The sequence below is a fragment of the Rana temporaria genome, chromosome 2 (assembly GCF_905171775.1).
Source record: "Rana temporaria chromosome 2, aRanTem1.1, whole genome shotgun sequence".
Lineage (NCBI taxonomy): Eukaryota > Metazoa > Chordata > Amphibia > Anura > Ranidae > Rana > Rana temporaria.
The window spans coordinates 502,991,111-503,003,287 of record NC_053490.1 but is presented as its reverse complement, the minus strand read 5'-3'; the positions used below and the strand labels follow the sequence as shown (position 1 = coordinate 503,003,287).

The 12,177-nt window shown below is 42.1% G+C and overlaps 1 protein-coding gene across 8 annotated transcripts in view; it reads left to right on the top strand.

Annotated features, from left to right (window-relative positions):
- Positions 1-12,177, top strand: part of SYNJ1 (synaptojanin 1) — a 198,603-nt gene that overhangs the window by 95,073 nt on the left and 91,353 nt on the right. For all 8 annotated transcript variants that reach the window (XM_040338878.1, XM_040338882.1, XM_040338881.1 and 5 more), the window contains exons 8-10: positions 399-495; positions 2,735-2,907; positions 7,180-7,261. In XM_040338878.1, coding sequence (XP_040194812.1) covers positions 399-495; positions 2,735-2,907; positions 7,180-7,261 — 352 coding nt within the window. The remainder of the gene's footprint in view (positions 1-398; positions 496-2,734; positions 2,908-7,179; positions 7,262-12,177) is intronic.

Sequence of the window (12,177 nt, the reverse complement as noted above, 5' to 3'; positions counted from 1 at the left end):
AAGGATGAAAGACTTCTGGGTAATGACATGTTTTAAATGGCATGCCTGTAAGTGAATGCTCCACAAACTGGATGTTTGATGAAAACCTGTTACAAATAAATATCTTTACTGCGACTATCGGGCAACTAACATTTTCGGGAAGGTGGTCAGCAGTGGTCCATATGCATTTTATTCATTACAGATTCCTGTTAAAAATAGTCACATGGCCTTTTCAGCAAACGCTGGGCTATTACTTTCAACAAGGAACATTCGTATTTGGGCATGATGTTACCCAGAAGTCCTTTCTCCTTTTTGAAGAAGGTTTAATCGGATAATCCACCACGTATCGTATCCGAAATCTGCTCAGGAGTTGGCAAATGCTGACTGTGATACTAAGACCCCAACTATTCTTTTGGCAGGCATTTCCAAACTCTGAAGAGACTTTATGGCAGTCAAGTTGTGGTCAATCTTCTTGGGTCAAAAGAAGGCGAGACTATGCTCAGCAAAGCTTTTCAGGTAAGAGGTTACCATTTGCTTGATTTCCCATTTTTGTTTGGTACCAACATGTAGTACACGGTGCTCTCTGCAGTATATATGACCCCCCCCCCCCACTGACCTATGATGTAAAGAAGCTTACAATCTAATATCTTTACCACTTATTTACTATGCCAATATGTTTTTTTAATTGTGTGAGAAAACCTACACAAACTAAATACTAGTAGCATCCCTTGTAAGATCTGAACCCAGGACCTCAGCCCTGCAAGGCAAGAGTGCTTAGCACCTGGGACTGTGGAACCCTAGATCAGTATCTTTGTGTCCTTATGGTTTTTCAGGCCTAAACTCTCTGGGAAATTTGGGTAATGGAAATTCAGTAATGGAGGTATTTGGAGAAAGGATAGTGCTCCTTTGAGTTAATAGGAACCAGGTTAAGTGGTTAAACCATTAGTATGGTGGCTACCATTTGAGTTTTTAAAGCGGGAGTTCACCCGGAAAAAAAAATGTAACACTAGATTGGGCCTGATTGCGGGAAGCAGAATCGGGTGTTTTGTTTAAAATCAATGCAGTACTTACCGTTTTAGAGATTGATGTTCTCCGCCGCTTCCGGGTATGGTCTTCGGGACTGGGTATTCCTATTTGATTGACAGCCTTCAGACTGTCGCATACATCGCGTCACGAATTGCCGAACGTCGGTGCGGCTCTATACGGCGCCTGCGCACCGACGTTCGGCTACTTTTCGGAAACTGGTGACGCGCTGTATGCGACGGTTGGAAGGCTGTCAATCAAATAGGAACGCCCAGTCCCGCAGCCCATACCCGGAAGCCACGGAGAACATCTATCTCTAAAATGGTAAGTACTGCATTGATTTTAAACAAAACACCCGATTCTGCTTCCTGTAATTAGGCCCAATCTAATGTTAAAAATAGATTTTTTGGGTGAACCTCCCCTTTAAGGCATGTGTTGCTGGAAAGATGCTCTTTGCTGTCCAATAACCAATAACCTCTTGACGGACATGTATCTCTCGATTGACCCAAGTCTAGTCATCCTTTAAATGTATAGTGACAATAGTCACACAAAATTCTTAGGTTTATCAAAGACTTGTAGAGGCTGGTGTACATTTGTGCCACAGGCCCCCAATTCCATGGCAGGATAGTTCAGCATAGCCTTATATTGAGTTGATCCTCTTGTAGTCATCTTCTGATGGTGCCCAATCGGAAAAATAATGTAATCCTCTTGTTTGTGTGACTGAGCTTCCTAATCTGCTTTTTGCCCCCACAACTGCAAGAAAATTCAGCAGCTGGCAGCAAGAAATTTTCACATAAATTAAAGCAAATTTTTAAATAGAAATATGTGTAGAATTTATACTTGGGATCATGAATTTCTTTCAACGTGCTGATATGCTGAAGAATGACAATTTGGGGGTTATTTACGAGAGACAAATCCACTTTGCACTACAAGTGCACCGCAAGCATTTTTGCTTGCACATGATTGGATATAAAATCGGCAGAACTTCCCCTAATTTCAGAGCTTCCCCTGCGATCTACAGCGACTGCACTTAAAGCGGGGTTCCGGGCATAATTTTTATTTTTTGCAAGCTAAAATTAATCACATTAAATAGTCCCTAAAACATATTAATAGCTCCCCAGTCGTTCCAGAAATCATTGCAAACACTTGCCTTATGTCCTCCAGCTCATGTTGTGGCCATAGCCATCATATGTATGGGCATGTGAAGCCCAGTTCCCTTTTCTTCCTGGTTTTCAGGGAGAGGTGCATGCTGGGTGTTTTGTTTTTTTTGGCACAGTAATGCTCAGACTCCTGGGAAATTAGTCATCATTTCCCAGGAGGCATTGGGGTCTTGGGACAGGAAGTTGAACCACCTAGGACCAGGAACTAGGCAGGTTACGAAATCTGCTTGGTAACAGCCACATAGAAGTGAGTATTTTTTTTTTTTTTTTATACATTAAAAGCAAGCTGTTAATGGTTCATTTTTAGGGTGGAACTCTGCTTTTAAAAGTGCACTTGTAGCGCAAAGTGGATTTCCCTTTAGTAAATCAACCCCTTTGTGTTTTATCTGCATAGAGACAACTTGGTGACATTTTCTGCTATTTTTACAAATCCTCTGGCCCATTTGGCGCTCTTGATGCTTCTGCAGTTGATGTGGAATGTAGTGTGTAGCCTTTCCTCACAAGTGTCTGTCGAAAAAGGTTGATGTTACAAACTAAAAGTAAAATAAAATGTCTTCCTCTCACCTATACAGAGTCACTTAAAGGCGTCGGAACACGTGTCTGATGTCCTGATGGTGAATTTCGACTATCATCAGATGGTGCGTGGAGGAAAAGCTGAAAAGCTGAACACTGTCCTCAAACCTAAAGTTTCTGCATTTTTGGAAGATTGCGGCTTCTTCTCTATGGACAAAGATGGAGTGCAAAGGTCTGGGAGATTTCTTCTAGAATGAGATCTCATTGTTTGCATTTTCTAATAAAATATTGCATTGGCTTCACGGTTTGGGGGTTATACTTTAATCTCCAATCTATCTGGGGTTTACATACACTTTAAAGTAAATAGCAAAAGATACAATTTTGTATTGCGACTTGTGTCAGAGGGCAACGAAAAAAAAAAATGGGACTAAGGATGGTATTAGTTGGCAATGTTTGTTATCGCATTTAGATAAATGCACCAGAAAATGAATGCATATCTTCAGCCCCCCCCCCCCTATTTTAATTTTTAACCTATCCTTCCCTGGTTGTGGGTCCTGCCCATTTAAAGTACTCGCCCGCCCACCAGATCCAGCGTTGTCTTGCTGAGATATGCTTTTCTTGTGCCTCCTGCTTTGTCCCACGCTGCCATCTTCTTCAGTGATGTCTTCGGGAAACTGGAGAACTGCTGGTTGAACCAGGAAGAGCTGACAATGTAAGACAGAGGAGAGGGTGCACCAACCTTGCGCATTGCCCAAGTGGTGTTTGTTAATGTGAAATATAAGATGTACTCTCGGTCAAATCAATCTTCAAAGCATATCAGGGTCCACGATGGTCACATAGCACAGCTCCCAGCAAGCCATAGCACCTTCCAGATGACTGACGCGTTCCGAGGAGAGATCCTCAAAAACAAGGATCTTCATTGGCTCTGAGGAAGAGGGGATCTCCCCTCGAAACACGGCAGCCATCTGGAAAATCACAAGGCTTGCTGGGAGCAGACGAGATTATATATATATACTGTGTGTGTGTGTGTGTGTATATATATATATATATATATATATATATATATATATATATATATATATATATATATATATATATATACATACAATTATAAAAACCCATTTTGCACAGTGGAGGCAACATCTGAGTTGAGGATGAAAATCTTTAAGTATTTCTGTATTTTTTTTAATAAAAAAAAAAAAAAAAAAAAAAAGATGTTGTAAAATGACCTTGTAGCTATATGCGATATTGAAGGCAATTTGTCTCTTGAGCAATGAGCATACAAGAGGTCATTGATTAAGCTATAGAGCGATGTCTTGATGTCGGTTAAGCTGTCTATTTTGCATGTGATTTATAATCTTTGTACTGTCTTGTTCAGATTTACAAGAAACTCCTGAATATAAGGCATTCGGGTTCCATACCCTGCAGAAGAAGAATGTAAATGCCTTTTTTTTCCAGCTGTTCTTATTGTTAAATGCCGCATTACTGTGGAATTGTTCTACAAAGCTGGGAAGCCAACACTTCTGGGAGTGTCAATCTTCTGTGTCCCCGACAGTGTCAACTGGTTCTTTCCGCTGACCCCCATGGTATCACAGGACACAGTAGTGACTTTGAGGTCCATGGGGGGAACCAGTGAGCACTGTGGGGGGGACATTAAATATATTGAACCTACCAAACGTTATCCCAGCAGATTTCTGGTGCGACTCCATAGCAATAGAACGGCATTTAGTAGGTGTGGGCAGGTGAGGTGAGTATTTACATTCTTGTTTGCAGAGTTTGAGGTTTTGGATATTTTTACATTCCAGACAGGGTTGCTTTAAAATGTATCTAAACTCACAAATGTAATCTATATAGTGCAGCTTACCAGTCCTTGGATCTGGTGGCTATATTAGTTTTTCTTTTTCTTTTTTCAGATTTTCTGTACTTTTATTTTCACCTGATAATCCTGAAAATAACACACTTTGTTGTCCTTTCATGAGTATACTAATTTCTCCATTATATCTACCGTGTGTCCCCAAATATGAGCCTGGGTCTTATATTAATTTTGGCAACAAAAGCCACAGTAGGGCTTATTTTCGGGGTAGGTCTTACCATGTAATGTGCTGTCTTCTTTTCCCCCCCCCCCCCCCTCCCTGCTTGAGAGGAATCCCCAGTGTGAACTGAGTTAAAATGCTTGTAAAATCCTATAATCTGCTCTATTACAGTATTATATAATGTGCAATGTGTGTTTCTGTAATATAATTTTGCCAAATACCTTTGTTTCAGTGCTGCTCTGCGCTTCTGTGACCCACTGGAGCTCTCTTCCCTGCAATTATATTACAGAAACACGCACATTGTACATTATTTAATACTGTAAGGCCTCGTACACGCGATCAGTCCATCCGATGAGAACGGTCTGAAGGACCGTTGTCATCGGTTAAAGCGGGGGTTCACCCTTAGAGGGCACTTTTCCCCCTTAGATTCCTGCTCGTTATTACTAGGGGAATCGGCAATTTATTTTAAAATATGTGCAGTACTTACCCGTTTACGAGACGCATCCTCTCCGTCGCTTCCGGGTATGGGCTTCGGGAATGGGCGTTCCTTCTTGATTGACAGGTTTCCGAGAGGCTTCCGACGGTCGCATCCATCGCGTCACGATTTTCCGAAAGAAGCCGAACGTCGGTGCGCAGGCGCAGTATAGAGCCGCACCGACGTTCGGCTTCTTTCGGCTACGAGTGACGCGATGGATGCGACCGTCGGAAGCCTCTCGGAAGGTTGTCAATCAAGAAGGAACGCCCGCTCCCGAAGACCCATACCCGGAAGCGACGGAAGAAGATGCAGCTCGAAAACGGGTAAGTACTGCACATATTTTAATATAAATAGCCGATTCCCCTAGACCGAACGAGCAGGAAGCTAAGGGGAGATTTTTTTTTTTTTTTTAAATGGGTGAACTCCCGCTTTAACCGATGAGGCTGACTGATGGTCCGTCGCGCCCACACACCATTGGTTAAATAACCGATCGTGTCAGAATGCGGTGACGTAAAACACAACGACGTGCTGAAAAAAATGAAGTTCAATGCTTCCAAGCATGCGTCGACTTGATTCTGAGCATGCGTGGATTTTTAACCGATGGTCGTGCCTACTAACGATCGGTTTTGACCTATCGGTTAGGAATCCATCGGTTAAATTTAAAGCAAGTTGTCAGGTTATTTAACCATTGGTTAAAAAAAAAAATGGGGCCCACACACAATCGGTTTTGACCGATGAAAACTGTCCATCAGACCGTTGTCCTCTGTTTAACCTATCGTGTGTACGAGGCCTAATAGAGTAGATTATAGGATTTTACAAGCATTTTAAACTAGGGCTTATTTTTGGGGTAGGGCTTTTATTGCAGCCCTCCTGGGAAATAATGCTAGGTCTTATTTTCAGGGCAGGTCTTACTTTCGGGGGAAACATGGTATGGGAGCATTCATGGTTGTTACACGTCTGCCTTTGTTTATCTACATTATATGATGAATTGACAGGACTGATGGTTTGTTTACACAATTAATAGATTTATTGTGATCTCCTTTAAGATCGCAAGAAGTGACAAGGCCACTGCATCCCTGGCAAGATCAACAGGTATTTTCTGTGCTTGCTGAAAATATTTTTAGCCTGAAAAGGGAAATCAAATCCAACCACCACTGCAAAGTACCCAGGTGAGATCAAGCTGAAGGGGAGGCTTCCCCTGTACCTCTTGTTCAGCTACCCTGGTTGTGGTGAAATGAGATGCAAGGACACAGAGTGGCACAGGGGCCAATATTTTGGGCAGCATCAGCTGTTGAATGTGAGAAACAGACAACTGTGGACCAGCGGATAAGGTCCAGAGGAAGGAATACGGTAGCTCCCAATTGGTGGACAGGAATAAAGCCAGGACACAAGCCAGAGGCTGTCAACAGCTAGGCTTTAAAGTATAGAAGGCAAAGACAGTGCCAGGATACAGGCCTAGGACATCAACAGCCAGATAGCGAGGTACAGGAGCATGAAGCAGGATATAAAGTCCAAAACACAAACCGAGGTCACAATGGGTAGACCGGAATCCAGAGGCAGGTCAAATGCAAGCTGGGTCATACATGAAAAGGCAAACGCACCAGATCAGGTCACAGATAAATTGTTGACTAGATGAAGACCACTTGGTAATCTGTCCGTGTCACATTCCAGCTTAAATGGGCTGTTTGGCGCCTATACCAGTGTTGCGCGTACACATGAGCCTATACGCACACTGCTTGGCATGCACACTTATTCATCTGTGCATGCATGTTAATATATGTCTTGCAATAAGTTTATGCTTGGAAACATGCACATGTCCACACAATGGCCTTCTTGTATTGGCACAACTGACCCTTCTTACCTGGTAAGCTGCAATATATTACATTTGTTTTTGGGTTTAGATGCACGTTCCTCTTCTACTTTTTCTGGCCGTTATGACTCTGATTGACCAGAATATTTCCATGACGGCTGCTTTTCTGTTTCACGTTTTATATAGGACACAAAGTGGCAGCATTAGAACTAATTGCTTGGACTGCCTGGACAGAACCAACAGTGTCCAAGCCTTCTTTGGGTTGGAGGTGAGTATATCAAGAACCCCTTTTTAATTTAGTAAGTAAATGTTTTTTTTTTTTTACTATTGCTTTTATTGTGGCGTTTGTCTATTCATTGACAGGAAATGATCAGTCGTGTAACAAATTGTATGCAATTGGATGATAGGGTGAGGAATGGGTTGGCTGCAATGGATTATTCTGGGGGTCTTTATTGTTCTTTTGAGGTCCAATGTCTTTGCGGTACTAATGATGAGGCTTGTTGCATAGAAAGGTCATACAGCTGTCAAATGCTAATTCATGCTTGGAGTTGCTTACTAAAACTCTAGGTTAGCATAAGAGCCATGCAACAATCATGTCTGCAGTCTGTTGGTGCACTCCAGCTGAGCTGGCCATTTATTGTCAGGTGTAATTATTATATGAGTTATAAAAAGAGGGGGTGTGATGGCGCTTTTTAAATCAACAAGTAAGATAGTAGTAATGAATAACACGTATATGGAAATAAATCTAACAATTCCTGTGAGTTAGAAAAATGTGTTTCACTCCAAGTATAATAATCCTTAGATTGCCTTAATTAGCGTGGTTTTGCACATTAGTTTCCCCAATTTACATATTTGTAATTATTATATAAGGCTCCGTTTTCACTATTGCAAACCAAAGTCGCCCGATTTTGCCGCAATTGTTTTCCGCGATTTTGATGCGATTTGAAGCAATGGCTGTGTATTCTTGAGGTCACATCAAAGTGGGACCAAAGTAGCAGGGACTACTTTGAAGTCGCTGCGACTTGAAGTTGCACATATATGAACAGTACGCATTGGAAATCATGGGGTACGACTTGTCATGCGACTTGGGACTCCCAAGTCGCATGACAAGTCGCACAAGGGGAAACCGAGCCTAAATGGCTCCAACAGCATCTGCCAGCACTTATCTCAAACTATTTTCCTTTTTATATAAGCCAAATGCTCCTGTTTATGGAACCAATAGCTGACAAACCTTGACTTTACATCCGATAGGCTTTGTGCTTGTAGCACTCTCTGAAAAGCGATGCACCACAGATCATTCTTCAAAGAGTGGCAAAGGTGTAAATGAGCCCCAATTCTGTTTTTTTTTTTTTAACAGTAAAGCTTAAGGCTGGGTTCACTATTGGATTGGATGCGGGTTTCTTCGCATAGCATGAGATTGTGACCGGCTCCGCAGTTGCTCCGGTGTGAATTGCACTGGAGCCCTGTGTGTCTTTTGGTCCATTTCAGGTTCGAATTCAGCCCAAAATTTTTGCTGAAATCCGACCTAAAATGGTGAATGGAGACGCACTGGACCCCCTGCTGGGAGCCAGTGCGTGTTCTAGTGTGAACCCAGCCTGAATCAATCGGGGGAAAAAGATTATCACGTAAAAACACTACAACCTCATTGTAAAACATTTTCAACCTTTTCGATCAAAAATAAATAATCAATCAAAATGATCTGTAAATTTCCCAACAAATGTTTTATTTTCATAGATCCATTTGCATTATCTTATTGACCAAATTATTGAACAATCGGATTAAAATGGGTTTGGCGCCTATAAGGTGTTACTATTTAGAAATATATATTCGATAGATAGAATATATCAGATAGATAGATAGATAGATAGATAGATAGATAGATAGATAGATAGATAGATGGATAGAATATATCAGATAGATAGATAGATAGATGGATAGAATATATCAGATAGATAGATAGATAGATAGATGGATAGAATATATCAGATAGATAGATAGAATATATCTGATAGATAGAATATATCAGATAGATAGATAGAATATATCTATCTATCTGATATATTCTATCTATCTCTATCTATCCTCTATCTATCTATCTATCTATCTGATATATTCTATCTATCTCTATCTATCCTCTATCTATCTATCTATCTATCTATCTATCATCTATCTATCATCTATCTATCATCTATCTATCATCTATCTATCATCTATCTATCATCTATCTATCTATATCTCTATCTCTCTCTATCTATATCTCTATCTCTCTCTATCTCTCTCTATCTCTCTCTATCTCTCTCTATCTCTCTCTATCTCTCTATCTCTCTCTCTCTCTATCTATCTATCTATCTATCTATCTATCTATCTATCTATATCTATCTCTTCCCAGAGTGTTATGTTTGGTCAATATAGAAGAGGTATGAATGACTCATCCTTTGCAGGAGAATTGGGACAGAACAATCTATAATTACAGGCCTGTGGGGAATTACCGCTATTAGACTGAATTTATATGCATGTAAAATAACTAAAGGAAGCGCCTAATTGAATCAGTCTGGCCAATTTAATATATGTTAAATTTACAGATCAGTATCTGATGGCCTTACAACAGCCAGAGGCTTTGTACAGCTGGCTCATCACTCCCAGGAGTTAATGTAATATTTAAATATATGGTTTATTGATTACCAAAAATGTACGGTAATTACCAAACCTTCATAAAAACAATGAGAAACATTAATTAGGCAAAATGCATACACTGAATAAAATGAATGGCAACTAATCGCATGCCTGATCTTCTTCTCCCTATTTTTGTTTTTTATTTATTTTGCAGAGGGATTAGAATGCTTGTCAATTTGTATTGGTTGCTGTCTGGGCCATTAGTGAGATTCACCCTCTCCTATTTGTCCTGTTAACCATTGTCATTGAAAGTAAAAGAAAATCAAAAATTTTGGGTTTTCCCCAGAAAATTAATAAAGGTGTTTTGTGCCATCCCCGTCATTGGCGTCTTCGTTTAGTCAAGTAGAGTGTAAACCGCTCCAAGGCGGTCTGCAAATTAAAGATCTCTTGATACTACTGTGGCAACAAGACTGGGTGACTGCCGAGGTCCACAACCTGGAAAATCCATGCAACAAAGAGAAAAAGCGGAACATCTAGAGATGAAGAAAATGTGTTGGTTTATTGTAGCGTCAAAGGTTTTAAAAAAACATGACACATGAGGGATTAATACTGTTCAGCAAACGCGTTTCACACAAAGTGCTTAATCATTGCAATGATTAAGCACTTTGTGTGAAATGTGTCATGTTGTTTTTTTTATCCTTTGACTACAATAAACCAACAAATTTTCTTAATCTCTGGATGTGCCGCCTTTTCTCTTTGTTGCATTGATTTTTCAGGTTGCGGACCTCGGCAGGCACCCAGTCTCTTCATCTCTGGATGTGCTGCCTTTTCTCTGTTGCATCCTTGATTTAGTCCAGGGGTGTCCAAACTTTTTTCAAAGAGGGCCAGATTTTATGAAGTGAACATGCGTGAGGGCAAACTATTTTGCCTGACATTCTTTGAACCATTAAAATTCGGTCTAAGTGTCTTCGTCCGAGAGAGAGAGAGAGAGAGAGAGAGAGAGAGAGACTTGTAAAGCGCAACACATGCGAACTGAATCGCCTCTGGGCGCTGTATCCATTTCATGGGTAAGGAACCCCTTGACCTCAGAAGAGATGGGTTTTAATCTTTCTCCTGAAGGCCAAGTGGTCCGACTCCAGACGGATGGTGGTTGGTAGTGCATTCCACAGGCGAGGTCCCTGGACTGCAAATCTTCGATCTCCTTTGGACTTGTATCTGGCCTTGGGTATCTGGAGGAGGTTTTGATTGGTGGATCGCAGAATGTGATTGGGGTTATGGGCTTTTATTTTTTCGCATAGATATTGGGGGGCGTTGCCTTGAATACACTTATGTATGTCCGAGCAACTAATACACTGCCCAACAAGAATTCTCTTGTCTTTGTGGCTGTGTGTGGTGAAGAGATGAGCTCAGGCGTGTTATTTGGATATACTGTGTATATTTATTTTGTGGCTCCAACAAATCCCAGAGCGCTGCTCAGGACTAAGGATGAGCTTGGGCGTGTTATTTGGATATACCGTATTTATCTGCGTATAACACACAGGCTTACCATTGCCATAAATGCAGCCTCGCACGTGCCATAAGTGCAGCCTGACACGTGCCATAAGTGCAGCCTGACACGTGCCATAAGTGCAGCCTGACACGTGCCATAAGTGCAGCCTGACACGTGCCATAAGTGCAGCCTGACACGTGCCATAAGTGCAGCCTGACACGTGCCATAAGTGCAGCCTGACACGTGCCATAAGTGCAGCCTGACACGTGCCATAAGTGCAGCCTGACACGTGCCATAAGTGCAGCCTGACACGTGCCATAAGTGCAGCCTGACACGTGCCATAAGTGCAGCCTGACACGTGCCATCAGTGCAGCCTGACACGTGCCATCAGTGCAGCCTGACACGTGCCATCAGTGCAGCCTGATCGATGCCCATCTGCAGCCTCGGAGGGCAGAGGGAGGGGGCAAGACGAGTGCCGACAGATTACAAACCGGAGAATCTCTTGTTTACTCTGTGGCCTCTTTAATACAAAGTCCCGCCTCCTATGATTGACAGAACAGTCGTCCAATGGCATCCCAGGAGACGGGACTTCCAATAGAGACGCTGCTGAGTAAACTGGAGATTTTCTTCATGTATTCTGATGGCGCTTGTCCTGTCCCCTCCAAGGCAGCGCCGATAAATACGGTGTATATCTGGGGGGCCACAAACAATATATATCCAAATCCTCAGGGGGGCCATATTAAATCGACAGGGGGGCCGCATTTGGCCCGCGGGCCGGACTTTGGACATGCCTGATTTAGTCAGTCAGCCTTGTCCCGTTTTGCAGAGGGTTTTTCCTCGTTTATGCAGGGGTTAATGTCTAAGATTATCCAGCTGGTTTTTCACCCTCAACGTAGAGGCTCTAGGCGCACTACCTTGCCTTCCCAGCAATGTCTAAATCTGGTGCTTCTAAACCATCTACTGCTGGCCCCCTCTCTAAATCTGGATCCAATCTGTCTGGAGTGAGGAGGAGCTCTGCCCCGAGGAGTCGCAAACTCCATGCATTACACCTCCGCTAAGCTTGTGTCTTGCAGACCTTTTAC